Raw genomic sequence first — 27,421 nt, forward strand, 5'->3', positions numbered from 1 at the left:
GGATTAAATGTGACACTCGCTTTCCCTTAACTGGAAATAAACAAGGTCTCCTCCCCTTGTTACTTAACTAGAAAGAAGATGGGTATTTTCCTGCAAGCTGAGAAAATGAATCCCCACTTCTGTTTGCCGCTGTTCTACTCCAGTGAATTTATTTCAAGCAGTAGTGGGCTCTATCTGGAATTTTACCTGTAGAGTGTAAGAATGTTCAGGAAAGGGTAAAACAGTTCCAAATGATACTCTGTTTGCCATGATTCTTTTTCTCTTGTACCCTTGCAGGGGTTAGGTGAAGATTTTTTTGGAACCTATAGGGGAGGATATGCAAAAAGAAAAAGGCACACACATAGCCAGGGAAGCCACGACATCTCATCGTATTCAGAAGCAATCCTAGGAATATTTTGCCGGCAAAATTATATTGATCACAGGACCAATGGAGGTTAAGGATTTTTACGTTAAAAAAGAAATCATCCAAGGTGCAGGACTGTATACAATAGGATCCACTTGTGAAAAAGAAAACCCTCATGTGCTTGTAGATACTATAGGAAATGTATGAGACACACAAATCTGTTAACAGTAGTTGCTTCTTGCGAGGGATCTAGAAATGTGGGGTGAGAGAAGACTTCCTTTTTGTTCCTCTGCCTTTGGCTCAGGTCATGATCCCAGGGTCCTGGGATTGAGCCCCGCATCAGGCTTTCTGCTCAGCGGGGAACCCGCTTCCCTCTCTCTCTGCCTACTTGTGATCTCTGTCAAATAAATAAATAAAATCTTAAAAAAAAAAAAAAAAAACCCAGGGCGCCTGGGTGGCTCAGTGGGTTAAGCCGCTGCCTTCGGCTCGGGTCATGATCTCAGGGTCCTCGGATCGAGTCCCGCATCGGGCTCTCTGCTCAGCGGGGAGCCTGCTTCCTCCTCTCTCTCTCTGCCTGCCTCTCTGCCTACTTGTAATCTCTCTCTGTCAAATAAATAAATAAATCTTTAAAAAAAAAAAACACCCCACCCAAATTTAATAAGCATCAGTATGCTAAGGTTTCCTGTCTCCATCTGTAGATACTAGCTCAACGTGAGACACCTGCTAAGAAGCAATCTGCTTTCCAAAGCAGAGCATGGAGAGAGGAATCAAGGTTACAAGAGCCACTGGATTAGAATGCAACCTCCTGCATTTACTCCCACATGACTTTGGCAGCCTCCACATTCAATAATTCAGCAGTCACAAGCTTATGTGATATAGCGACTGGCCTCCGGCGAAGGCTTGATAAATATTAGCTATTATTACTACTCCAGACTCTTCCCTCCATGGGTGGGGGGGGGTGGGGAAGACACCTAACTGTGGAAAAAGGGTCTTATTTCTAACCTCAGAAATACTCACATCGCCCACCGGCAAGGCAAGCGGAAAGCACCCCAAGGCGCGGCCTCGGATACGGCCTGCAGCCCCAGCCATCGCCCCTCAGCATGGCGGTTACCTCCGCCAACGGCCCTCACTGCGGCTGCCTCATTGGCTGAGGCCTGGGAGCCGGTCCGTCCAGCCAATCAGCGGAGGGGATGGCACAGCCTCGGGCTCGCGTGCCCAGGTAGCTAGCGGCGAAAGGCTGAGCCTTTGCTCCAGCAAGGGGTCCTTTGTGTATTGAACTTTGTTATTTTTTGCTGAATATCCAGCTCCTTCGCTAGACTGAAAACTTCATGAGGGCAGGGCAATTTGCATTCTTTAATGTTACCTTCAGGGACTAAAGCATAATAGACACCCACTTGGTGAATGACTAGGTGAGGAATACACATCCCCCAGATAGGTCAAACTTTTAAATCTTTATCTCTGAACAAATAGAGGAAGAAGCTCATTCCTAGTTGATGCCCTCGCTACTCCAAATGTGATCCTCCTCCTCCAGCAGCAGCAGCATAGGTATCAGCTGTGGAAGTCCATTAGAATGCAGAATCTCAGGCCTCACTCCTAGACCCACTAGATCAGGATCTCAATTTAAATATATCAGGTGATTTCTTAACAACTTATGGTCTGAAAACTATTCAGTCACTGCCATTTGGCCTGATAGCAAATAAATGAACGGTCTAAGTCCATTTTATGGGTGCTAAAAATATTTTAGGTGCCATGGGAGAATTAGAACCTAGGACTACATATTTCCAAAACTAAGTATCTAAGTTGTACTATCTTGAGCTCTATTAGCTTCCTCATTTCCCAAGAGGTTCAGCCAATGTTTTACTTCAGAGTAAGTCATGTGTATAGCACTTATTCTTACCTGCAAGCCTATTTGCTTAGCCCAGAATAAGAATTTTCCTATAATACACAATTTGCCTTGCACTAAAATAGTTTTCCTGGGGGGGCGCCTGGTGGCTCAGTGGGTTAAAGCCTCTGCCTTCCGCTCGGGTCATGATCTCAGGGTTCTGGAATCGAGCCCGGAATCTGGCTCTCTGCTCGGCAGGGAGCCTGCTTTCTCCTCTCTCTCTGCCTGCCTCTCTGCCTACTTGTGATCTCTGTCAAATAAATAAATAAAATAAAATAAAATAAAGTTTTCCTGGGGCACCTGTGGCTCAGTGGGTTAAAGCTTCTGCCTTTAGCACAGGTCATGGTCCCGGGGTCCTGGAATTGAGCCTGGCATCGGTCTCTCTGCTCAGCAGGGAGCCTGCTTCCTCTTCTCTCTCTCTGCCTGCCTCTCTGCCTACTTGTGATCTCTGTCAGGGATCATTTCTATAGTTTGTCAAATAAATAAATAAAATCTTTAAAAAAATAGTTTTCTTTCTATTTTATAGTTGCATTACCTACAAGAGAAACATATCATAGAGAACAGGATAATTCAAGTAGAATGCTTAGAAAAATGTTACATTTGGGTCTCAACTATTTCTTTTCATGTGTATTGACACAGTCGTTGGGTGAAAAAGTGAAGGTGCTATCCTAATAGCGACAACTCCAGCAACATAATAAAGGTATTGAGACTACAACCAATATCACTTTATTTTGAAAATAAGCTTGTACAATTTTGGCTTTCCATTTTAATTGTGGTGGCACAAAGGCTGACCCATTTCTGATTGTTTAGGCCAAATATGTTATTTTGGGCTAATGTGGATCAGAACAAACACTTGTCTTTCTTGGTTTTGTCCTTGTCTTAACCTCTGGGTGCCTCAGTCTCCTTAGCTGTTAAAAACAGGTAGTATTAGTAACTCCATTATAACTCATTCATTGTTGTGAAGATTAGCTCGAAAGTTTTCATCAGTGCCGGCGCATATACATGTGTTCAGCAAATGTTAGGTGGGATAATGATTAATGAGTTGGGGTGAACTGGGAAGCTAGTTCAAGTGGTTTTTTTTTTTTTCTTTTTTCTTTTAAACTGGCTTTTGAGCTTGGCCGTCCTTATGTATAGAATGCACTTTTATATACGAAAGTAACATATTTCCACAATGAACAGAACTGTACACCAAGGCCGTGACCTTTAACAAACACTCGTCGTTGGTTACCGTTATTAACCAGGTCGACTATTAGGACTTTGCAAACCAAAATGTCGACCTCCAGAAGCCCGCAGCCTACCCGGTCACGTGACTTATCCCTGCCCTTCTATTCCCGGCCATTGCATCAGCCGACATAGAGCCGCCTTTCTGGAACCAACTAGTAAGCTGATTCGTGCTCAGATTGATTGGCATCTAGATCGACCAATAACACCTCGTAGAGATAAGGCTGGGCGGTGCACTTTCCATCGCGGCGCTCTGACTGGGCCGGGTTGTGAAGGCTGCGGTCTGTAGTGGCTCGCGGCTGGTGCCGCTGCGCGTCTGCTGGACCAGGTAACCTCGGTCTCTGGGTGGGGGGTCCTTATGTAGGAGTTGGGGAAGGCGACCCTCGGGAGAAGTAGAAGGGCCTCGGAGAGATTTGCGGTGTCGCTAGAGCTGCTAGGTCGTGGGCCTGAAAGCGCAACCGCCCCAGCGGGTCCCTGGGGCCAGGCCCCACGAGGCCTCTGGAACCAGGGCCTGCGGTGGACTTGGGGCTACAGCGCGGCGCGGGAGCGGCATCTTCAGACCCCTGGGGTGCTGCGGCCGGAGTGGCCTCGGGTGGCCTTTCGGAGGACCAAGACCTTGGGAGGATCACGGTTGCCATTGACTACCTGCTCAAAGCTGAGGTTTTATCTCCTCGGGTTTTAACCCCTCGGGACGGGCGAGGAGGTTCTGTGTGTGTTGGGGGTGTGTGCGAGGGTGGGCTAGAAGGTTGGAATTCCCCTGTGAGCCATTTCCTAAATTCTTAAAACTAGGCGGTACTTATTCAGGTTTATCTGGAGTCACTGTGTGTGTGCCCCGTCGTGTTCTGCTGGTACTTTAAAAGAGAGTGCATTTCCCGGTGTGCTTCCAGTTCGCTAACAGTTTGCTATTAAAGGATCATACCTAATCCTGAAATATTAACTTAGCAATCATTGGACTAGATGTTGAGGCTATTCCCGTATGGTGAGCAAAAATCAGTCATGATTCTCACGGGGGTGGAACTTAGAGCGTGATGGGGGAGATGGAGGTTGAACAAGCAGTCCAGTGGGTGTAGAAGTTTTAAAGGAAGACACCTGAAGCTACAGTGGGGGGGGGGTAGGTATAGTGAGAATCTGGTCAAGAAGGAGAAGGCTTCCTTAAGTAAGTGTCTTCGGAATTGCTATATCAAAGTCCAGGAGTTAACTAGGAAATGGAAAAGAGTGGGGTAAGGTAGACAACTTACTTGGCAAATGAAGAGGACATTGAAAGGTCCTAGGACTGGTGTCTTAAACCCAAAGGCCATTGTGATTTAAGGTACTCCAGGCCTTTACAGCCTCTGCTGGGAAGTAGAATCTGAGGACCACCCTTTCTCCCACTTTTCAGTGGATATAAATACTATACAGCCTTCCCGTATATATTGAATAAATGAATTTGTGATGGTGACGTGCCTTTTAAGAGTTCCGCCTCTATATGGCATATTGTGAATATATATCGGATCCTTACATTATTTTGCAGTTCTTTCTGTATGACTGTCTCCCTGTTGAGGGCGGAGACTCATTCTTGGTTCCTCGCACAATATGCGTTTATATATGTTGAATGAGTAAGCAAAATGGAAAGTCTACAAGTCTTTTGGGATGCAGCTTATTTACCTCAGCCTGTTCAGAGGAGGAGCAGTGAACGTTTTGAAACTGCTCTGATGTTGCTCATTCAGAGTTGGCACTGTACATTAATTTTTGTCACCATTAAGACTGATTGAGAGCCACGATGAGGAGGGATGGGGTGTAGCAAAGTTTCTAAAAACCCTAGCCTTCACTCCTTTGCCTGGGCATTAAAGTCCTTATCTGTGGGAGTTTTAGTTCACTCGGGTTCTTTCAGCCAGTGTTTCACCATCTTTTTGTCCAAAGGGCTTTTGTTCCCGTAAGTAGTTGATTGAATTGTGAATTAATCATTTGAAATTGTGGTTAACTGTGAATCACTGTGTGCATCTTTATCTTCTTAGAAGAAGGGAAAAAAACAACTTTGCACACTAAGTGACTTGAAGTAATAGCACCCATGTTCCTTTAGAGCTTTCCAGTTTACAAGTTGCTTCCAAGTGTCAGGTGGGTTTTGTCTCACAACAGCCGGGAGTAGGCGGAGTAAATACTTTTTTTTAAAAAGATTTTATTTGTTTATTTGATAGAGATCACAAGTAGGCAGAGAGGCAGGCAGAGAGAGAGGAACAGAAGCAGGCTCCCTGCTGAGCACAGAGCCCTGGGATCATGACCTGAGCCGAAGGCAGAGGCTTTAACCCACTGAGCCACCCAGGCGTCCCTAGATACTACTTTTTTACACAAAAAGGATACTGGGCTCAGTGGGTTAAGCGTCTGCCTTCGGCTCAGGTCATGATCGCAGGGTTCTGGGATCCAGTCCCACATTGGCTTCTCCTCCCCTCCCCTGCACTTGAGCGTTTGCACTCTCTTTCTCCATCTCTCAAAAACAAAACAAAACAAAAAAACCCAAAGAAGAAATTTGGGACTCAGTAACTTATTTATGGTTAGAGTTGGGTCTCGAATTCTAGAGACTAATGTCAGCCAGATGGTTCCCATTTTTTTGGACAGCCAGTGCTGATGGCACTGTAGTACCATGCTGGTGATGGGCACCTGCTCACCAGGGACTGTCACTTTTCCCCAACCTGCCTCTCAGGGAAATCATAGTAAGTGTGAAAGAGCTTTGACATTGTCATGTTGTATCATTTCTTAGCTTCTCTCTCTTTTGAACCCCTTTCTCTTTTACTGGCTCTGAGCTCTACCTCCTCAGTGTGGCTGTAGCATCCTCACCCCTTAGTAACCTAATAGCTGGGAAGGTCGCCGTCTGCCAGCCAGTTGTTCTGGGGGGTGCTCCGGCTAGGTGGAGGCAGGTATCGTCCTACTTGCAGACAGTTCCTTGTATAACTGGCCCCATCCCCAGGTCCACTACTATTGACAGCAGCCTCCCTCAGGTGGTCAGGCCAAACCTAGAGACCCTGACTTTAGGGATAATGGGACGATTGTAGGCATATAGATGAACACAGAGCTGGAAGGGGCCTTAGAGTTCATCTCATATGGACCCGTCCTTGTGTTGGTGAAGTGAAGTAACTCCATTAAGGTTTTACAGCCAGGACTGGAACGCAGGTGTTCTGAGCATCTCCCGCATCCCCAGTTGGCGTCTCTGCTGGACGGTAAACCATGAGGTTTTTATTCCCATTTCCTAATTCCTGGCCTAGGCCTTGGCACAGAGGATGCGCTATACATCTTCATAGTTTGGAATAAATGAACACACGAAGAAACACTCCTGCTCTGCTTGATGTGTTGGTTTATTGAACCTGTTGAGGTTGGCATGGGAAGGAAGAACACGTGGGACTATTGTCTGCTAGTGCAGCAAGTTTTGCTTCGATAATGATTTTAGCCTTGGACGTTACAACATAGAGGTTTTAGGATCAAACAGCTTTCTGTGTCCTGATTTGATTTGGCTTGAGAAGCCAGGAGTCTTGTGTAATGCCTACTTATCTCTTAGTTTCAGTTCCCCGAATTTTCCTTCTTTTTTTCCCTCTGCTTAGTTCCGTAGCGTTATTTTCAAGATGGACTCGACCCTAACAGCAAGTGAAATCCGGCAGCGATTTATAGATTTCTTCAAGAGGAACGAGCACACCTACGTTCACTCGTCTGCCACCATCCCGTTGGACGATCCTACTTTGCTCTTCGCCAATGCGGGCATGAACCAGGTAAGGAGGGTTTTTCCTTTTCCTTTCTTTGATTTAACATTATTTATTTACTTATTTAATTTCTTTAATTTTTTTTTTTTAAAGATTTATTTATTTATTTATTTATTTGACACAGAGAGAGACAGAGAGAGCAATAACGCAAGCAGGGGGAGCGGGAGAGGGAAAGCAGGCTTCCCACCAAGCAGGGAGCCTGTTGTGGGGCTTGGTCCCAGGACCTTGGGATCATGACCTGAGCAAAACAAAGGCAGATACTTAATGACTGAGCCACCCGGGCGCCCCTAATTTATTTTTTTAAATAAGCTCTATACCCACCATGGGGCTTTAACTTAGACTCCGTGGGGCACCTGGATGGCTCAGTGGGTTAAGGCCTCTGCCTTTGGCTCAGATCATGATTCCAGGGTCCTGGGATTGAGCCCCACATTGGGCTCTCTGCTCAGCTGGGAGACTGTTTCCTCCTCTCTCTGCCTACTTGTGATCTCTGTCTGTCAAATAAATAAATAAATAATCTTTATTTTTTTTAAAAAATAAATAAATAACTTAGACTCCGCCGTTCAGGAGTTGCATGTCCTATCGACTGAGCCAGCCGGGTGCCCCTGCTCTGTATAAAGTTTTGCCTTTATTCTCTTCTAAGGAAAAAGCTATGTTTTCTTCGTCATTGGCTAGATTAATCTTACGGAGCCCTGGAGAGACCTATTCACCCGCTGCTGTGATTCTCCTTGACTTCTTCACGTTCTTTTGTTATTTCTCTCTCTCTCTCTCTCTCTTCCGTTCCTTCTTTCCTTCTTCCTCCCTCCCTCCTGCCCTTCCTTCCTTCTTTCCTTTCCTTTCCTCTCTTTTCTTTTCTTTCTGATTTTATTTATTTGAGAGAGAGTGCACAAGCGAGGGGAGCAGGAGAGGGAGAAGCAGGCTCTTCACCTTGGAGGGAGCCTGACATGCGGCTGGATCCCAGAATCCTGGTATTGTGACCTTAGCTGAAGGCGGATGCTTAATAGACTGAGCCACCCAGGCGCCCCCCCCCTTATTTTTTCTTTATAAAATAAGTGAGTACTTCAGGATTCTTTTAAAGCTTTGCTTTTGGGGCGTCTGGGTGGCTCAGTGGGTTAAAGCCTCTGCCTTTGGCTCAGGTAATGATCCCAGGGTCCTGGAATCGAGCCCCACATCGGGTTCTCTGCTCAGCAGGGAGCCTGCTTCCTCCTCTCTCTCTGCCTGCCTTGTGATCTCTGTCTGTCAAATAAATAAATAAAATCTTTAAAAAATAAAAATAAAAAAAGTAGGGGCGCCTGGATGGCTCAGTGGGTTAAGCCTCTGCCTTCGGCCCAGGTCATGATCTCAGGGTCCTGGGATCGAGCCCCGCATCAGGCTCTCTGCTCTGCAAGGGAGCCTGCTTCTCCCTCTCTCTCTGCCTGCCTCTCTGCCTACTTGTGATCTTTCTTTGTCAAATAAATAAATACAATCTTTAAAAAAAAAAAAAAAGCTTTGCTTTTGTTCGCATTCTGAGTCATGTAACTTTATTGTTTTTTTACCTTTTATATTATTTTAAATTTTTAAATTTTTTAATTACATTTTTAATTAAATCTTTTTAAAGATTTATTTATTTAGAGAGAGAGTATGTGCACATGTGTAGGGGTCAGTGAAAGGGTTAGTGGGAGAGAAAGAGAAAATCTCAAGCAGATTCTCCACTCACCTTGGAGCCCACATGGGGCTTGATCCCAGGACCCTGAGACCATGACCTGAGCCAAACTCAAGAGTCAGATGCCTAACAGACTGAGACACCTATGAGCCCATAGTGATTTTTTTTTTTTAATCTTTCCTGAAGCTACTGCCACCAATGCCAATTTGGATCCACTGCTGATGAAACTTTATTAGTAGGATTTATGTTTAGAGTAGTGAGCTTTAAAAGATAATTTGAAAGCTTTGTTGTGATATTGAACACTGTTTATCAGGCTGATTGTGGCCTGGAAGTGGATTCAGGTTACATAATGCCTTCAGGACTTCCTTTGGTGGTTTTTTTGGAACCCTTAGCCCTGTGGACCGACTGGCCCTTAGAATGTGTCTCACTCTGTACTAACTGATAAGTTGATATTTTCTTTTCTTTCCTGACATAGAAAATTAGAGGCAGTAGGAACAAGAACATTTTCTTTCTTTCTTTCTTTCTTTTTTTGGAGAGATTTTAAATTTATTCATTAGAGAGAGAGAGGGAGAGAGAGCATGTGTGCCAGCAAGAACTGAAGCACAGGGGAGGGTCAGAGGGGGAGAAAGAAGCAGACTTTTCACTGAGCAGCGAGCCTGTTGCAGGGCTGGATCCCAGGACCCTGGGATCATGACCCAAGCCAAAGGCAGACACTTAACCAGCTGTGCTACCTAGGTGCCCCAGTGGGAACACTCTCCATCTTGTATAACATTAGCTGTACAATTATACACATGTTTTCAATTATATGTGTGAGTCCTTTGTCTACATCTGGAATAGAGGGCACTAATTTTTTTTTTCTTTTTTTCCTTTTTTTTTTTTTTTTAAGATTTTATTTATTTATTTGACAGAGAGAGAGATCACAAGTAGGCAGAGAGGCAGACAGGGCAGGGGTGGTGGATAGGAGCAGGCTCTCTGCTGAGCAGAGACCCCAATGCAGGGCTCTATCCAAGACCCTGGGATCATGACCTGAGCCTAAGGCAGAGGCTTTAACCCACTGAGTCACCCAAGTGCCCCAGGGGGCACTAATTTTATGTGGACTTGCAAGGTGATGGGTTTTCTGGAATACTGGGAAGGTTCTCTTTTACTCTGGCATTCCTAGGCATGAGTTTTATCTTCTCCCACATGTGTCAACTATACTTGGTAGAAGAACCATGGGAGTCCAGTATTTGTTTTGTTTTTAAAGATTTTATAGATTTATTTGACAGAGAGATAGACAGTGAGAGAGGGGACACAAGCAGAGAGAATGGGAGAGGGAGAAGCAGTCTTCCTGCTGAGCAGGGGGCCCAATATGGGCTCAGTCCCAGGACCCTGAGATCATGACCTGAGCTGAAGGCAGATGCTTAACGACTGAGCCACCCAAGCGCCCCGGGAGTCCAGTGTCCTAATGTTCTCTGAATAGCCATAATTATTAGACTGATGTACTTTGCATTTACTATGTGCCAGGAATTGTTCTACGTCTTTAATGTGAGCTGACTCATTTAATGCTCACTCTGTACTGATGCACTGACAGCTCAGGTAAATTGCCCAAGCTGACATAGCTGGTGAATGCTGGAGTATGGATCGGAAACCCGGCAGTTGTTTGCTTAGCTTAACTTTTGTGCTGTACTGCCTCTTACTGCTTCTTAATCAGAAATACCTTGATGGGTTTTTGCTTTTTTTAAACATTTAAAAATAGTATTTATTAGGCATCTGCCCTTTTTCAGGTATTGTGCTAGGTACTGGATATACGAAGATAAGTAATACGGTTTTTGCTTTTAAGGGGTTCATGGTCTAGTTCAGAACTGTTAAATGAAACTTTGACAATGATGGTCATGTTCTATGGCTATGACTGGGCTATCCAGTATGGCAGCCACCAGCCACGTATGATGATTTTTTATTTTAGGTTTTTATATTATTTATTTACGTAATCTCTACACCTAGCATGGGACTCAAACTTACAACCCTGAGATCTGAAGTTGCATGCTTCACCGACTGAGCTGGCCAGGCACCCCATGCGTATTAGTGAGCTGATGCGACTGAGGAACAGAATTTTTTGTTTTTAGAAAATTTTGATTAATTACTAATAATCTCATTTTAATTAATTGTACAAGTCACAGGTGACTGGTGGGCTACCAGATTGGACAGGTCTAGTGAGTGGGAAAATAAATAAACTTATATAACAATGTTACATCAAAGTGTAATTTGATAAATCCTGAGAGCAAAATAATACCTTTTCTGCACATGGGTCGTTCATCAGGTTGTGCTGATTTTACTCCCTTAATAGGTCTCAGTTTTTTTCTTCCTTATCACCTTTACCATTAAGCCTGCACATCATTTTTTAAAATAATAATTACAATTATTATTTTTAAAGTAGCTCTGTGGCCAATGTGGGATTTGAACTCATGACCCTGAGATCAAAGTGTTCCTTGCCCTACCAACTGAGCCAGCCAGGTTCCTCCAGCATATCACTTTTACACTAAGTTCTTCCAGAAAGATGTCCTAAGCCCTGACCACCAGAGACTCCTGAGGAAGCGTGGGTTTTACCACATCAGCCTCTGGCTGATACACAGATCCAGCAGGTGTTTCCCTGGTGCAGGTGGTGTTGCTAGCAATGGTGGAGACTGAGAGCAAGGACCAGAGAGAAGCTGCTCTCAGACAGGCTGCCTGTGCCGCTGCCCTGTCAGGCCACGTGCCTCCCAAGTGTCTCCGTATTCCAGGCTAATTAAATACATCACAAACAACAGTTTCTGTGTGGTCTCTACCTGCCACCATGTGACCACCTGATGGTCACACCTCCTTCAAAGCTGAAATGTTCCCTTTCTTTTTTAGTTCAAACCCATCTTTCTGAACACTATTGACCCATCTCACCCCATGGCCAAGCTGAGCAGAGCTGCCAATACCCAGAAGTGCATCCGGGCTGGGGGCAAACACAACGACCTGGATGACGTGGGCAAGGATGTCTATCATCACACCTTCTTTGAGATGCTGGGCTCCTGGTCTTTCGGAGATTACTTCAAGGTAAGTTCGAAGAGGGGATCTAAGCCTTCCAGGATGCAGTGCCTAGCATTTGATGATTCCGGTTTATGTTTTGGGTATCTTCTATAAATTGATCCTTCATTTGTCTGGGTTGATAGTAAAGATGTTGTAGTTTTATATTTGCATTCCTCGGGTCTGCACTTTTCTACTCAGCCTAAATAGATTTTTGGCTTGGCCACGTTCCGCATTTTTTTTGTTGTTGTTGTTCTTTTTTGTAGGAATTGGCATGTAAGATGGCTTTGGAGCTTCTCACCCAAGAGTTTGGCATTCCAGTTGAGAGGCTTTATGTTACTTACTTTGGTGGGGATGAAGCAGCTGGCTTAGAACCAGACCTGGAGTGCAAACAGATCTGGCAAAACTTGGGGTAAGAATGCATCTCACATGTAGAGTGTGGAGGAGTGAAGTGATTTCTGACTTGGTGCTGCCATGGGCTATTAGGGCTTGGGGTGCATTGCCTTGTCCTGTTGCAGGCTGTGCATTTTGAGATGGAGGTGGGAGTGACTAGGAACAATTACCCTTTGGTGCATTCGTTGTCTTTTTTTTTTTTTTTTTTAAAGATTTATTTATTTTAGAGAGAGAGCAACACAGCGTGAGTAGGGGGAGGGGCGGAGAGACAGAATCTCATGCAGGCTCCATGATGAGTAGGGGGCCAGGCATGGGGCTCCATCCCAGCGCCCAGAAATCATGACCTGACCTGAGCCAAAACCCAAGAGTCAGACGCTTAACTGACTGAGGTACCCACGCACCCTGTTCATTTTCTTTTTCTTTTTACTTTTAACTCTTAGAAAAGGTATAGCTTTTTACCACACTTAGTGGTTTTGCTGTTTCATTCATTCATTTATGAATTAATTACTTTGACTCCAGTAATACTACTCTAATCCGGCTTCCCCTGGTACTTGGTCTGAAACCCCTCCTTGCTTAGATTCTGTCATTTACAAGTACTTTGACATTTTGGCTAGTAACACATGCGAACCTTAGACACTTGAGTGGGAATCCTGTTTTGCTTGGCTTGTGTGTATCTGGACCCTGTTATCCAGTGTGCACAATCTTTCCTGACTGCCTGTCTTACCTAGCAGCTCTCAGGAGGGTTCAGTATTTTAGAAATAATTTTAATTTTACTAAATGCATTTTGGTATCATTTTAAGGTGAGAAAGTTGACTAAATTGAGGCATAGAAAAGTGACTCGAAATATTCAGCAGCTGTTTTAATGCTTCTGGTGTTTCCATTTTTTAAAAATGAAGGAACACTTGCAGAGTAAGTATTTGCTTAAATTCTGGTCATATGAGCATAGATGTTTTCATTTTCACGTGTTCCTTTCTAGGCTCTATCCTTGTCTTTGCCCATTTTTGTTTAGTTATGAACGTAGCTTTATGTGTATTTTGTATTCTGTTGTAGTCACGCCTGAGAAGAATCCTGTCCTGCTCCCTTAGCCCCTGCTGTGTCGGCCCAGCGTTAGTCATTGCCAATGCCAATGAGGGTGCCTTTTTTTTTTTTTTTTTTTAAATAGGAATGCATAAGGATCTCCTTTAGTAGTGGATACAAGTCTGGGCAGAATCCTTGTCATTGGGGGCACCTGGGTAGCTCAGTTGGTAAAGCGACTGCCTTCAGCTCAGGTCATGATCCTGGAGTCTCAGGATTGAGTTCCGCATGGGGCTCCCTGCTCAGCAGGGAGTCTGCTTCTCTCTCTGACCCTTCTCCCTCTCATGCTCTCTTTCTCTCATTCTCTCAAATAAATAATAAAAATAAAATCTTTAATTTAAAAAAAAAAAAGGATCCTTGTCAATGGCTGTAACTGAGCTCATCTTCTCTACTCTCCGCAGGCTGGATGACTCCAAAATCCTCCCTGGCAACATGAAGGATAACTTCTGGGAGATGGGTGACACGGGCCCATGTGGTCCCTGCAGTGAGATTCACTATGACCGGATTGGTGGCCGGGATGCTGCACACCTCGTCAACCAGGATGACCCCAACGTGCTGGAGATTTGGAACCTTGTGTTCATCCAGTATAACAGGTGGCCCTGGGGTCCTAAACTCTTCCTGCTAATAGCAGCACCTTTCCCTGAGCCAAGTAGAGAAAGAGGGACTCAGAGCACAAGGCTGTCTTCTCATCCTCATCTTTGAGGATAGTGGAACAGAGCTAAAGCAAGACTAAAGACATCAGGGGATCTTGTGGACATTATTTAGATTTTTTCTCTCAGGTTTTCCCTCTGATCTCTGAGTCACTGGTGGACCTAATCTTTTATAAATTAGTTTTATTTCACATAGTTCCTGCTTCAGGACTATTCCTATAATGTCATTTTTGCTATAATTTGGACTGCGATTTTATTTTATTTTATTTCAGTTTTTTAAAGATTTTATTTACTTATTTGACCAGAGAGAGAGAGAGAGAAAGAGTGGGAGAGAGAGAGGGAGAGAGAATCTGAAACAGACTCCACACTGACTGTAGAGCCTGATGTGGGGCTTGATCCCACAACTGAGAGATCGTGACCTGAGCCAAAACCAAGAGTTGGATGCTTAACCAGCAGAGCCACCCAGGTGCCCCTGTGGACTGCAGTTTTAAAGCTCATTTCCTTGAGACCTGCTTCACCCTTTATTTTTTATTCTCTAAAGATTTTATTTATTAGAGAGAGAGAAAGCACAAGAGTGGAAAGAGGCAGAAGGGGAGGGAGAAGCAGACTGCCCATGAAGCAGGGATCCCGATGCGGGGCTCGATCCCAGGACTCTGGGATCATGACATTTAACTGACTGAGCCACCCAGGCTCGTGCCTCACTCTTTCATAGGCCCCAGAGTACTTACGTTTTCCCCTCCTCTCCTCCCAACAAGTCAGGCAGAGGCAGGTGGCAAATAGTCACAGCCTGTCATCTGTGCTACGTAACAGAGTTTTAACCAGCGGGGAGAGGTGGCACCTAGAGTCCTTGTTTCGACTTCTCTTTCTCTGGGTCCTGCAGGGAAAGCGATGGCATTTTGAAACCTCTTCCTAAGAAAAGCATCGACACAGGGATGGGCCTGGAGCGACTGGTGTCTGTACTGCAGAATAAGATGTCCAACTATGACACTGACCTTTTTGTTCCTTACTTCGAAGCCATTCAGAAGGTACTGGTCCTATTGCAAACATGCAGATGTTTGTGGAGGTTTCTAGGTTGTACTCTGAGCAGTACTGTCAAAGGTAAAATAATCATGTCTTTGCCAGCTAAGGGTACCTGTGACCATCTGTTAATTGAATTGTTAATAACTTAAGAGGCTCTAAGCATAAGGTACTGAGGTTTGTTGATTGTAGGGGTCTGGCTGGAGGCTCTTTCTGTCCCTTTTCTTAGTATTAAAAGATCTGGGAAGAGGGCCATCCTTTCCCTTATGCCCATTCAGTTCTCTTGGAATCTTCTAGGGCAAGGCGGTACCAGAAGGGTGCTTCCTAACGAGCTGCCTCCTGGTTTTTATATGTAGGGCACAGGTGCCCGGCCGTACTCCGGGAAAGTTGGTGCGGATGATGCTGATGGGATCGATATGGCCTACCGGGTGCTGGCTGACCATGCCCGGACCATCACTGTGGCACTGGCTGACGGCGGCCGACCTGACAACACAGGGCGGGGGTAAGTCTGGGGCGGGTTTGGGACTGCCACTGTGAGTTTGAGGACTCTCCGTGGAACTTAAAGCCATGCTTTATGCTTGTTTTCTTTGTCACTTAGGTAGTTGGAGGGATCCTTGTATTTTTTAGGGATTAAGAGAGTTTCAGCTTGTGTTACAGAGTTGCCATTTTTATTAAATCTTTGTTGCTAAGTACAAGATAAGAAGATAGAGGTTGTATTTTAGGTTGTCTGGTAGGATATTGGAAGGGCGGGATGGGCTCCATATTGATGAGGCCCAGGCAGTTTTCTTGCTGATAGGCAGGTCCTGAGATTTGAGTCATCAGCCGTCTGGGCTGAACTTGCCTCCATCTCTGGGTCAGCAGAATGTGGTAGAAAAACAGACGTATTTGTTGGGTATATTCCTGAGTTTTCTGCTGGAATGAATGTCCTCAGGGGCTCACAGAAAAAGGACTTCGATAAAAGAATGTCTCTGGAAGAGTCAAAATGCTGGTCATTTGCTTTGGGTAGAATTCCAAAAACCCCATTAAAAAATGCTTGGAAGGTTGTCTAGAGGAGGTGGTCTTCTGCCTGTTTCAGGTATGTGTTGAGACGGATTCTCCGCCGGGCGGTCCGATATTCCCATGAGAAACTCAATGCCAGCAGGGGGTTCTTTGCCACGTTAGTAGATGTTGTCGTCCAGTCGTTGGTAGGTGTATCTCCCTGCTTATCTCTGCTTATCCTCTTAGCTTAGAGGGCTGGGGTGGGAGTTAGCATATTGTTAGTGAGAGTTTTTAAGGCGCTCATGGAATGGTCTGTCTTCAAGGAGTCTACGTCTCTGTTTTCCCTTTGCCAGGGTGATGCATTTCCTGAGCTCAAGAAGGACCCAGATATGGTGAAGGACATCATAAATGAAGAAGAAGTGCAGTTTCTTAAGACTCTCAGCAGAGGGCGCCGCATCTTGGACAGGAAAATTCAGAGCCTGGGAGACTGTAAAACCATTCCTGGTAAGGACTAGTTTGTTCCTTTCTTCGTCCAGGTTAATCTTTCCAGAAGAGGCAAGCTCTTTTTCACAATTGACAGTGGAGTCCCCTGTCTCCAAGGGCTAAGGATAGCTTGGTTATACTGCTTTTGGTATAAAATGGGGTTTATAGTAAAATTATAAAAGTAATATGTTAATGTGGCAAAGTATTTAAATAACACAGAAGTAAAAAATGAAGATTCTCTTTTCTCCTGTTACCTCATTTGTCAGAGGTAACAGTTCTTAAGAGTTTGTTGTCTAACTACTCAGGACTTTACTCTGTTTGCATATGTATGTATGTAGGGGCGTGTGTGTGTATTTTCTAGCAATAATGGAACAGACGGTATGTACTGTTCTGCAGCTTGGCTTTTTTTCTTTCTTTCTTCTTTTTTTTTTAAACTAGACTGGAAAATTTAAAAACATTTTTTTTAACATCTTAGTACAGTATAATGCACAAGGAGAAAGCCTGATGAATTTCCACAAAGGGAACACTTGTGTTCTGATTAAGAAACAAAACTTTTCGAGGAGACCTCTTGTACTTGCTCCAGATCAATCTGAAAGATTTGTTGGATTTTCTGACAAGTGCACAGAATCAATACTAACTAGCCTTGTCTCCAGTTCCTTCTGTCACTGCCAGCTTCCTTTGGGAAGTGCTTGAGATGGCAAAGGAGGGGACTTCCATGTCATTCTTACACAGTTCCTTTGTGCCATGCAGGGGACACTGCTTGGCTCCTCTATGACACCTATGGGTTTCCAGTGGATCTCACAGGACTGATTGCTGAAGAGAAGGGCCTGGTGGTGGATATGGATGGATTTGAAGAGGAGAGGAAACTGGCCCAGGTAAAGAATTTAGGGAGTGAGCTGAAAACCCAACACTAAACAAGAAGAAGAGTAGGAGTTTCCCTCCATTAAAGTCTTCGGAATTCCATTTTTCCCAAGACCAGTGACTGTCTTGCAGGGGCATGTTGGCCCCAGGGGAGATTTGGCAATAATATATGAAGACATTTTTTGGTTTTCGCAGCTGAGTGTGGGATGCTGTTGGCATCAGGTGGGTAGAGGTCGAGGGGGCTGCTCAACACCTGCCGTGGACAGCCCCCCAAAACAAAGAATTACCTGGCCCCAAATGTTGGTAGTGCTGAGACTAAAAAACTGTTCTAGAGCTTTCTGTTGGGCTTATTTTAGCAGTCTGGGGTCCTTCAGAATTCTTGTTCCCACATTGGGGTAACTTATGTTTATTTCTTTTACTTGCAGCTGAAATCACAGGGCAAGGGAGCTGGAGGGGAAGACCTCATTATGCTGGACATCTATGCTATTGAAGAGCTCCGGGAGAAGGGTCTGGAAGCAACAGATGATTCCCCAAAGTATAATTACCATTCGGACTCCAGTGGGAGCTATGGTGCGTTCTTGTGTTACTGTGCGTACCTTGGCCAGGTCTCAAGATTAGGAACCTAGGGTATTTAGCAGAGCCTCTCCTGTAGTCCTGCAGAGTCGTACTCTGTAATTTTATACTCCTAGAGACCCATGGCTACTAATTTTCTAATCCTTTATTTTGGAAGAATTACAGATTCATAGGAAGTTGTGAAAAAAATTTATAGGGACAGTCCTCGTACTCTTTACCCACTCTCTCCTAATTGTAACACCTTTCAGAAAACCAGGAAATTGGCACTAATACAATCTTCAGTGGCTGCTGAATTTTGCATCAGGATAGCGGCATTCTAGGGGCGCCTGGCTGGCTCAGTTGGTAGATCATGTGACTCTTGATCTTGCGGTCTTGAGTTCAAGCCCCACAGTGGGTACAGAGATTACTTAATTTATTTTTTATTTTTGAACAAGTATTTTATGCATTCAGTTGAGAGAGACAGAGATAGTGAGAGAGAGCATGAGCCGGAAGGAGGGCAAGTGGCAGGCTCCCCGCTGAGCAGGAGGCCAATGTGGGGCTCAATCCCAGAACCCTGGGATCATGACCTGAGCCGAAGGGAGACGCTTCACTGACTGAGCCACCTGGTGCCCTGAGATTACTTAATTTAAATAAATAAGTAAAGAGAAAAGGATAGAATAGAGGCATTCTGAAGTTAAGAATCAAAGAAACAGGCAGTATGTGTTTTTGCTTTTTTGCATCAGCTGAGATCCCTAAATCTATCCAAGCCAGCCCACAAAATGAATACATTCTTTATGACTTGACCTTGGCAGGCGAGAATTCTACCACTGAACCACCCATGCATGACTTGACCTTGGGAGTAGGGAATTTATTATTAGTCCTAAATATTCAGATTCACTAGGTTCCTGTTCAACAGCTCAGAGATAGAGTGACCAGAACTGTCCCAGTGATGTGAAAGTCTCCCCTGGTCCGAAGCAAACTGACAGGTGGTCACTCTACTGAGTGTTATATTCCCAGCTGTTAAGCCCTTTTGGGGAGTCTAATGGTCTTGATTGTAAAATAAAATCAGACAGTTAGGACCTAAGGAGAGTTTGAGCAATAGAATCCAGCAAAGACAGCCACGAGTGTAGGAGTGAAGTCCTTGACCCTCTGTTCCCCCTTCTGTCCAGCATTTGAAAGTGCGGTGGCGACAGTGATGGCTCTGCGCAGGGACAAGATGTTCGTGGAGGAAGTGTGCACGGGCCAGGAGTGTGGAGTGGTGCTGGACAAGACCTGTTTCTATGCCGAGCAAGGCGGGCAGATCTATGATGAAGGCTACCTGGTGAAGGTTGAGGACAACAGTGAAGATGTAAGCCAACAGTTCGTCCTTGTTAGCCGGGGATGGGGGCATCCAGCAGAGGGCTGGGCCTGGGCTGGGGTAGCTTTTCTGGCTTCTCACACTCCTGTCCTTGGGGAGGAGACACAGTGGTCTTTGGGTGTGGTCCATTGTCAGTGTTTCTGAGACCAAGGGAGCTGCCTCTTATCCCACTGATCACTGCGGTTAGGTCCCTCTTAGCAGAATCCCTGTGGTTGTGCTGTGTTCGTTGATCCTGGATTCCTCCAGGCTTTCCTCTTGAATAAGAGGTAGCTCTCTGGAGGACAGACTCCCTTGCAGAAGCCTCAGCCTCTCTCTGCCACTGCTGACTCTGTGATCTTGGAGGAATTACCTCGTCTCATGGACTTCAGCTTCCTTACGATGGCTTTACATTCTCTAGCATGCTCCTTAAGAGAACATCTGTTTCTGTATATATACACACATATATTTGTACACCTATAAAGTGGTCTGTATCTTTAATGGTAAATACAGGTACCGTTCAACTATAAAAATGAAACTGGTATTTTACCAGGAAAAGTGAGTTTATTGGGAAGTAGCAGAGAATTGTAATTTGGGACATGTGAGCTATGGCAAAAGCACAGGCAAGTCCAGCAAAGGAAGGAGAACTGCCATTTTATGGAGAAGGTGGAGGAGGAAGTTGGGGGGGGCGGGTATTTTAAAGGAAAGTCCACTGGAGAAAATCACAAGCTTGGGTGATGGTGGTTTCTCATTGGCTGAGTTGCAGGGGTAGTTGATTTCTCTTAGGAGATGCAGTGTATATCTTTCCTTGTGAGGGCCTATACTTGATGGTTCTTTCCTGTCAAGCATTCCACTTGGTTCGGTAATAGACAAATTCTTTCTGAAATTATTACTGCTCCTGTTCTACCTTCCCCTTCTAGCCACTGGGCTCCACTTCTGTGTGATTCCTTTTGATTAATTTTCAGTGGATAATGGTGCGTGTGTATGTATACAATAACGGTATTAATGGTATAATGTGTGTATAACAGTATATATATACACAGTAGGAAGAGTTGCTTAGAGAATGTGTAATATGTAGATAAAGAGAGAGGAGATCATATATATATATGTATTGGGGTTTATTTACATATTCTTCTTCTCCTGGACTCCTCTTAGAAAACAGAATTCACAGTGAAGAACGCTCAGGTGCGAGGAGGGTACGTGCTGCACATAGGGACCGTCTATGGCAGCCTGAGAGTCGGGGACCAGGTCCGGCTGTTTATTGATGAGGTGAGTTACATTATGCTGCTTGGCATTGGACCTGGTTAGTAATCCTCTCCCTTTTATTTTTATGTTTATAATTTAAAATTTAATTTTTTTTATCGAGGTATAGTTGACATATAAAATTCTAAGATATTTCAAGTGTATGTCATAGTGACCCAATATACAATATGAAAAGAATTCATCTCCTTTGGCTCTAAATTGGTCCAGTCATCATTGTCACTCCTAAGTGAATTCGTGAGATGATTCTGAGTCTGATGCAAGAGAACATTTTGTGATGGGTGCAGCTGTGAGTTACTAAATGGATATGTTCTTAAGTCAGAGGACTGTGATTTTATCTTATTCTATTTTAATTAATTTATTTTCAATAATCTATACCCAGTGTGGGGCTCAAACTCGTAACCCCGAGATCAAGATGAACAGCTCCTCCAGCTGAGCCAGCCACGTGCCCCAGAGGACAGTGACTTCAGTTGAGATTTAGAGACTTGTTTCATGCTTGGTCTTTCTCCAGATTAACTGCAAATACTTCCTCAGGAGCCTGGGATCCTGTATTAATTAGGAACTAGGTTCTGTTCATGTGACTGAGCTCAAAATTAACAGTCACTTAAAACAAGGTAGAAGGGTGTTTCTCATCTCCAAGTCCAAGCTGCTACAGATACTCTGCCCCACAGAGTCATAGGGCCCAGCCTTTCCTTGCTTGTTTTTCTGTCCTTACTCCTGCGGTGTTGCCCTTCATTTCACAGTCCAGGAAGGTAGCCACTGGATCCATTTCTAGGCTAGGAGTTGGCAAACTTTTTTTTTTTTAAACAAAGTTCCAGATAGTCAATATTTTCAGTTTTGTGAGCCATATCGTCTTAGTCACAACCATACACCTCTGGTGCGGTAGCATAAAAGCAGCGTAGATCATGTATAAACATGTGGGTTTGGCTGTGTTCCAATAAACCCATTTATAGAAATGGACAAAAGGCTGGATTTTGGCCCACAGGCCATAATTGGCCAACTCTTGCTTCTTACTCTAGGTAGTGGGAAAGAGGAAGGGGAGGGCGTGTTCCTTCCCTTTATTTATTTTTTATTATTATTATTTTTAAATTTTATTTATTTATTTGACAGACAGAAATCACAAGTAGGCAGAGAGGCAGGCAGAGAGAGAGGGGGAGGCAGGCTCCCCGCAGAGTAGAGAGCCCGGTGCGGGGCTCAATCCCAGGACCCTGAGATCACGACCTGAGCCGAAGGCGGAGGCTTAACCCACTGAGCCACCCAGGTGCCCCTGTTCTTCTCTTTAAGGGTGTGAATCACATCTTCTCACAACACACTGACCAGAATGTCATATGGCCACAGTTCGCCGCAAGGGAAATGGGGAAACGTAGCCCTCAGTCCGGGCAGCCCCATGTCCAACTAAGAATCCTAGCAGTCGGGAGGGAGAGAGCAGGGATTGCAGGATGACTGGCAGAGCCCTCTACAAGCTGCCCCTGCCCTCCACAGCCCCGACGGAGGCCCATCATGAGCAACCACACGGCCACGCACATCCTGAACTTCGCCCTGCGCTCCGTGCTTGGGGAAGCGGACCAGAGAGGCTCCCTGGTTGCTCCTGACCGCCTTCGGTTTGACTTCACTGCCAAGGGAGCCATGTCCACCCAGCAGATCAAGAAGGCCGAAGAGATAGCCAACCAGATGATTGAGGCAGCCAAGGTAGGTTGGATTGTGCGTCAGCTCTCGGGCCGTGAGCCCTGCTCCTTCCTACGCCGGCGTCTTTCTCCGTGGAGCCCTCTCCGCAGTCCTGATGCTCTTCCTCATGGGACCGCATCCTGCTGAGCACACAGATTTGTTCGAAGCAGTAATTCTTAGCTGCATGGGTGGAGGGGCTGTGGTGGTATCCTGTGGAGGGACCTCAGGGCCTCTAGGGAGGGGGCAGAGGGAGGTCTTTGCTCCACTCCCTCCAGAGCTCTTCCGGTTCTGGCTCACACGCAGCACATCTGTCTAAGTTCTGGTCCACCAAAAAAAAGAAGATTTGGTTCACAGTTTAGCAAAGCAATTGGGAATTCCTATTTTGAGCTTCTTGACTTTACACCTGGGTGCCTTATTCCAGGAGGCTCAGGGCACATGATGAGAGCCAGGATTAGAAACCAGAGTCCTGCCTGTAAGACTGTGCTTTCCCTGCTGCTTTGTACTGCACCTCCAGAGACTTTTCCCAGCTTTGTTCTGTTTTCTTTCCATGGCAGCCTGTCTACACCCAGGATTGTCCCCTGGCAGCAGCTAAAGCCATCCAGGGCCTACGGGCTGTGTTTGATGAAACCTACCCTGACCCTGTGCGAGTCGTCTCCATTGGGGTCCCCGTGTCCGAGCTGCTGGATGACCCCTCCGGCCCTGCTGGCTCACTTACTTCCGTTGAGTTCTGTGGGGGAACGTGAGTACATCGGGGAACAGGGGATGGACTCGCTTTTTGTTAATTTGGTGCTGTCCTTGGAGGATGTGAGTAAAAGGCTAGATCCACTCTTACTTTTCTAAGGCTAAAACAAAGTTCTCAGACATTTACTTGGAGACAGCATACCCAAGAACTTTAGGGTTCTCTGAGCTCCTGAGGAATAAAACCTGTTTACAGGATTGTGGTGAGATTTTAAAGGTAATCCTTGGATATTCTCAGGTAGTGGCAGGGACAGAAGAATATAGTTTCTATTCCAAAGGGGACCAGAAATAGAATGAACACAGAATCTGCTAGCAGGAACATTGTGTTGGGCATTAAGGATTACAGAGTACTTTTGTTTGATTTCATTTGAGTTTCACAGTAGTCCCGTGCAGGAGAATTCTCTGCATTTTATACCTGAGAACACTGAGGCTCAGAAAGGTGGTGTCTCACTCAGTGCCTGTGTGTTCTCAGCCCCAGCTGGGCTTTCTCTGACTTGCTGCTGGGCTTCCTGGTCTGAGTCCTCCCCTGAAATCCACGTAAAGGGCCTCTTCCCCTTGTCCTATTGAGGGAGCTTCCCCAGGCTCGCAGAGACCTCAGGCCCTCACCATGGGCTCCCGGGTGCGGTAAGGACCAGGGTGCGTGGGCTCTCTGGTCACTGTGGACTTTGTGTTGTTCCATTCAGGCACCTGCGGAATTCAAGTCACGCAGGCACTTTTGTGATTGTGAGTGAAGAAGCTATTGCCAAGGGCATCCGGAGGATCGTTGCCGTCACGGGGGCCGAAGCCCAGAAGGTAAGTGTGGCAGCTGGTTTGTGGCTTATGGGAACAAGGCAGGAGTCGTGCAATCTGAGTCTATAGTGTAGACGGTTCCATAGCTGCTGTGCTCAGAATTGGAAGTACAGTGCTACCCCCACACTGTCCTTCAGTGACCCCCACGTGGCAGAAGAGAGCCACCACTGTGCGGAACTGCCTAACTGTGCTGGCTTTAATCTTTAAAAATATACGTAAATTCTACTGTTTGTTCCATCATCTGTTGGCCTCTAGGAGGGTAAGCCATAATTTGGCTGTAGCTTCCAGTGCCCCAGCACTCACTCACATCTCCCTAAGGGTACATGCTTAGTTTGAGACGCACAGTGCACGGGGATGGTTGCCCGAGGGGTGGGGACTGTACCTGGGGCCTGAGGTGTGCTGAGGCTTGAAGATCGGTTCTTGTGTTGGGGTGAGAAGGGTTCCTGACTTGGGAGTTTTTGGTTCTCCCCTAAGCCTGAGGTGGTACAGTCTTTGTGCTAGTCAGGTACGAGGGTGCCCCTCCTGGGGCGTGAGGCTGCCAGCACTTGGTCCCTAAAGAAAGAGAAACTTCTGCCATGTTGGGGGCGTGTTGTTCCGGAGCTTGCCATCAGTGCGCCCGCAGTTTACCGGTAGTGAAGCTGAAGGTTACCGCACGGAGGTTTACAACTCTGCCCCTCTCCAGGCCCTCAGGAAAGCAGAGAGCTTGAAGAACTCTCTCTCGGTCATGGAGGCCAAAGTGAAGGCTCAGACTGCGCCAAATAAGGACGTGCAGAGGGAGATCGCTGACCTTGGTGAGGTACGGGCTGCCTCCCTCCTTAGGCCCCGCTGAGGGCTGGATGCATCGGATGCTCCTATAGAAGCCTCAGGTCCTGGTTGTCCCACAGGGGTCTTGGTGGATCCTGGCCTGTGGACCCCTGGAATCCGCTAGCTGCCCCACTGCCGACGGCAGGGCCCATTCTCAGCACTAGGGGGAGTTGAGGGAGTTGGGAGAAGGTGTGCCCACTGTTCCCAGGCCGCCTCATGTCTGTTATGTGGAGGCTTCCTGTGAGCCTGTCACAGTCTATATTCACTGCCTGGTGGGGACCAGCTCTCTGTGTCTGCCCCTTTCCCACTCGCCCTACTCGGTACGGCACCAGTAGTTGCTCACAGAGTGACTGGTCTCTAGGCTAATGGATACCTTTTTGTTTTTTCTTTCCTCCTGGATATGAGTCAGGGAAGACTGTGGTGTTCAGAGCCAGAAGGGTGGGCTGGTCTTGGGCCTCACATCTTAGCTCCTTGTGGTCTGGACTCCAGTGGTATTGTGGTTCTGGTCCCAGGCCCTGGCCACTGCAGTCATCCCCCAGTGGCAGAAGGATGAATTCCGGGAGAATCTCAAATCCCTGAAGAAGATCATGGATGACCTAGACCGGGCTAGCAAAGCCGATGTTCAGAAGCGCGTGAGTCCTGCCATGCTGGTGGGTGGAGGGGAGCCTGGGGGACCCAGGCGGAGACTGTGTGGACAGCGGTCTGGGCCTTTGACCTGAGCCCTCTCCTCTGGATTTCCTTGCAGGTGTTGGAGAAGACAAAGCAGCTCATCGACAGCAACCCCAACCAGCCCCTTGTCATCTTGGAGATGGAGAGCGGCGCCTCGGCCAAGGCAAGGGGCTGGGACGCCACGCGCTGCTCCGTGCCTGTCCAGTACTTGTCTCCTCTCGGGGGATCAGCCCTCTGGTGGCTGAATTGTGAGCTTTGTGGCTCTTCATGGAATGGTGGCCTGAGGGCCCGCTCTCTGGGATTGAGGTTAGGTTGCGCCGTGGAGAGATCCGGTGACTGGAGAGCTCCAGCTCCTTGGGATGGAAAGCGAACCTCAGAGCTGGAGGGTGGGCAGAGCCTTGTGCTTGGGTTCTCCTCCCGTACAGTCTCCTGGGACCAGCACCTGCTCTGAGAGAGGGGGGCACAGGGGATGCTCTTGAGAACTGGGCTCTGCAGACTCGCTGTACAGTGGAGAGCTTGGCTCCCTGTCCCTAGGCCTGGCCTGACAGCAGGTTTTCCTACAGGCCCTGAATGAAGCCTTGAAGCTCTTCAAGACACATTCCCCTCAGACCTCTGCCATGCTCTTCACAGTGGACAATGAAGCTGGCAAGATCACATGCCTGTGTCAAGTCCCCCAGGTCAGAACACCCTGCAGCCCTGTGCCGGCGGGGAATGGTGTTGGAAGCTTGGCTCTTCTCACGGTTGTTTGCCAAGACCCTTGTGTGCGTGTGCCACCAGTTAGAAACAGCCATCCTCCTGGCCCTTGTTTGTCACCTCCTCCAGCACCCCTACCCTCAGGCCATCTCCTCGGGGAACACGTTCCACTGTGCTGATACCTGGCCTGGCAACTCCTCACCTGGGCTGGGCACCAGCTAGCTGTAGGATCCGTCTCAGCCCTGGCAGCCGCACCCGGAAGGGCAGGAGTCGGGCTCAGGGGTTCCCCCATCCTTTTTCATTTCCTCCCCTCTCCATGTCTTCCTCAGTCCCGTCTTCTGTCCTGACTCCCACTTCTTTCTGTTTTCCAGAATGCAGCCAACCGGGGCCTGAAAGCCAGTGAGTGGGTGCAGCAGGTGTCAGGCCTGATGGACGGCAAGGGTGGTGGCAAAGATGTGTCAGCTCAGGCCACAGGCAAGAATGTGGGCTGCCTGCAGGAGGCGCTGGAGCTGGCCACTTCCTTTGCGCAGCTCCGCCTGGGAGATGTGAAGAACTGAGGGGGAGGGGAAGCGTCCAGCGGGAGGCATCCTTCCTTCACCCAACGGATCCGTCCAGCCAGCTCTCCATCTGCCACGACGACATTGGGATCTTGGGACCTTTAAACAGCCCTGTCTGCTCCTAACCCAGCAGTAACGAACTCACTCACCTGGGAGCTGGCCTGTGACTCCTGGCCCACATTACATTTCTGCCCTGAGCCCTACACACCAGCGCCATCCGTCTGAAACCACTACCCCAGGATTGCTATTTATCACTGTCCTGCTCGTGTCTGTAGAGTTCCTTGTGGGCCTGAGGGTCTGGGTCCACAGGGAGGGGTCCTTTGTGCTGCAGAGAATAAAAAGACTATGTGCAATACCTGATGATGCCATGTGATCTCGTAACCGCCCGCCTCCCCGGAGCCCCTGTGTAGCAGCCTGCAGCTCCAGCTGGCTTCTGGCTCTGGTCCTCACCAAGTCCAGCCCCAGACTCCTGAACTTGGGGAATGGCTGCTGGGAGGAGGTGGCCCATAGAATGGGGAGTTGAGGGTGAGATGAGAGAGACATTAATCATTGAATAGAAGATGGGCCGTGGGGTTACTGGAAGCAGTTCATAGAAGAAGTCCACTTCTTCCCTTCCCTTTTGATGAGTCTTCGGGGGTGAGACCAAAGGTTTTCTCTGGTATGGGACAAACTTAAGGTGCATTAGTTGCCTACCCCCACCCCTCTGACCCAAAGATGGACCGTGAGGATTGGGACCTGCCTGGTCCTGAATCCCTCACTCAGGTCTGAAGACAGCTGGGCTTGGAAACTGTGTGCAGGGGAGGTTAAAGGTAAAGGTACTGGTTGCTTGTGCTGGCTCTGGCTGATTCCATGTTCCCTGGGTATAACGGGTGGCTGTGGGGCCCTGGTTCACTTAGGTCTGCTGACACGTTAGGAGGGGGAAAGCGGGTGTATGGTGGAAGAAGCAGTGAGGCTAGCTGTCACCAGGGGCTGTCCTTGGGGTGAGAAGCGCTGAGGGTGAGGGTGCTGAGGACCTGGCTTCACCAAGCACATGCCAGGTGAGGACTCCCATGGGTACAAAGAGTACAC

General features: G+C 47.0%; 2 protein-coding genes across 4 annotated transcripts in view; one reads left to right on the top strand and one right to left on the bottom strand.

Annotated features, from left to right (window-relative positions):
* LOC116580151 (ATP-dependent RNA helicase DDX19B) overlaps positions 1-1,463 on the bottom strand; it is a 23,102-nt gene extending 21,639 nt beyond the window's left edge. Inside the window, exon 1 of the mRNA XM_032326227.1 lies at positions 1,361-1,463. Within this exon, the coding sequence (XP_032182118.1) occupies positions 1,361-1,432 (72 nt within the window). The 5' untranslated portion in view covers positions 1,433-1,463. The remainder of the gene's footprint in view (positions 1-1,360) is intronic.
* The window catches only part of AARS1 (alanyl-tRNA synthetase 1), a 27,259-nt gene extending 551 nt beyond the window's left edge, over positions 1-26,708 (top strand). The window contains exons 2-22 of one of the 3 annotated variants that reach the window (XM_032326224.1): positions 1,042-1,204; positions 7,013-7,180; positions 11,679-11,867; positions 12,104-12,249; positions 13,706-13,897; positions 14,835-14,979; positions 15,328-15,473; positions 16,047-16,155; positions 16,303-16,453; positions 17,183-17,307; positions 17,719-17,863; positions 19,015-19,193; positions 20,334-20,447; positions 21,921-22,127; positions 22,658-22,842; positions 23,525-23,633; positions 24,313-24,426; positions 24,947-25,066; positions 25,180-25,266; positions 25,667-25,780; positions 26,168-26,708. In XM_032326224.1, the coding sequence (XP_032182115.1) occupies positions 7,037-7,180; positions 11,679-11,867; positions 12,104-12,249; positions 13,706-13,897; positions 14,835-14,979; positions 15,328-15,473; positions 16,047-16,155; positions 16,303-16,453; positions 17,183-17,307; positions 17,719-17,863; positions 19,015-19,193; positions 20,334-20,447; positions 21,921-22,127; positions 22,658-22,842; positions 23,525-23,633; positions 24,313-24,426; positions 24,947-25,066; positions 25,180-25,266; positions 25,667-25,780; positions 26,168-26,353 (2,907 nt within the window). In that variant the 5' untranslated portion in view covers positions 1,042-1,204; positions 7,013-7,036 and the 3' untranslated portion in view covers positions 26,354-26,708. Of the gene's footprint in view, positions 1-1,041; positions 1,205-3,665; positions 3,775-4,084; positions 4,107-7,012; positions 7,181-11,678; positions 11,868-12,103; positions 12,250-13,705; positions 13,898-14,834; positions 14,980-15,327; positions 15,474-16,046; positions 16,156-16,302; positions 16,454-17,182; positions 17,308-17,718; positions 17,864-19,014; positions 19,194-20,333; positions 20,448-21,920; positions 22,128-22,657; positions 22,843-23,524; positions 23,634-24,312; positions 24,427-24,946; positions 25,067-25,179; positions 25,267-25,666; positions 25,781-26,167 lie in introns of those variants that run through there. The other 2 variants (XM_032326222.1, XM_032326225.1) reach the window with 2 other exon arrangements.
* Positions 26,709-27,421: the final 713 nt, after the last annotated feature.

The sequence above is a fragment of the Mustela erminea genome, chromosome 19 (genome assembly GCF_009829155.1).
Source record: "Mustela erminea isolate mMusErm1 chromosome 19, mMusErm1.Pri, whole genome shotgun sequence".
NCBI classification, from domain to species: Eukaryota; Metazoa; Chordata; class Mammalia; order Carnivora; family Mustelidae; genus Mustela; species Mustela erminea.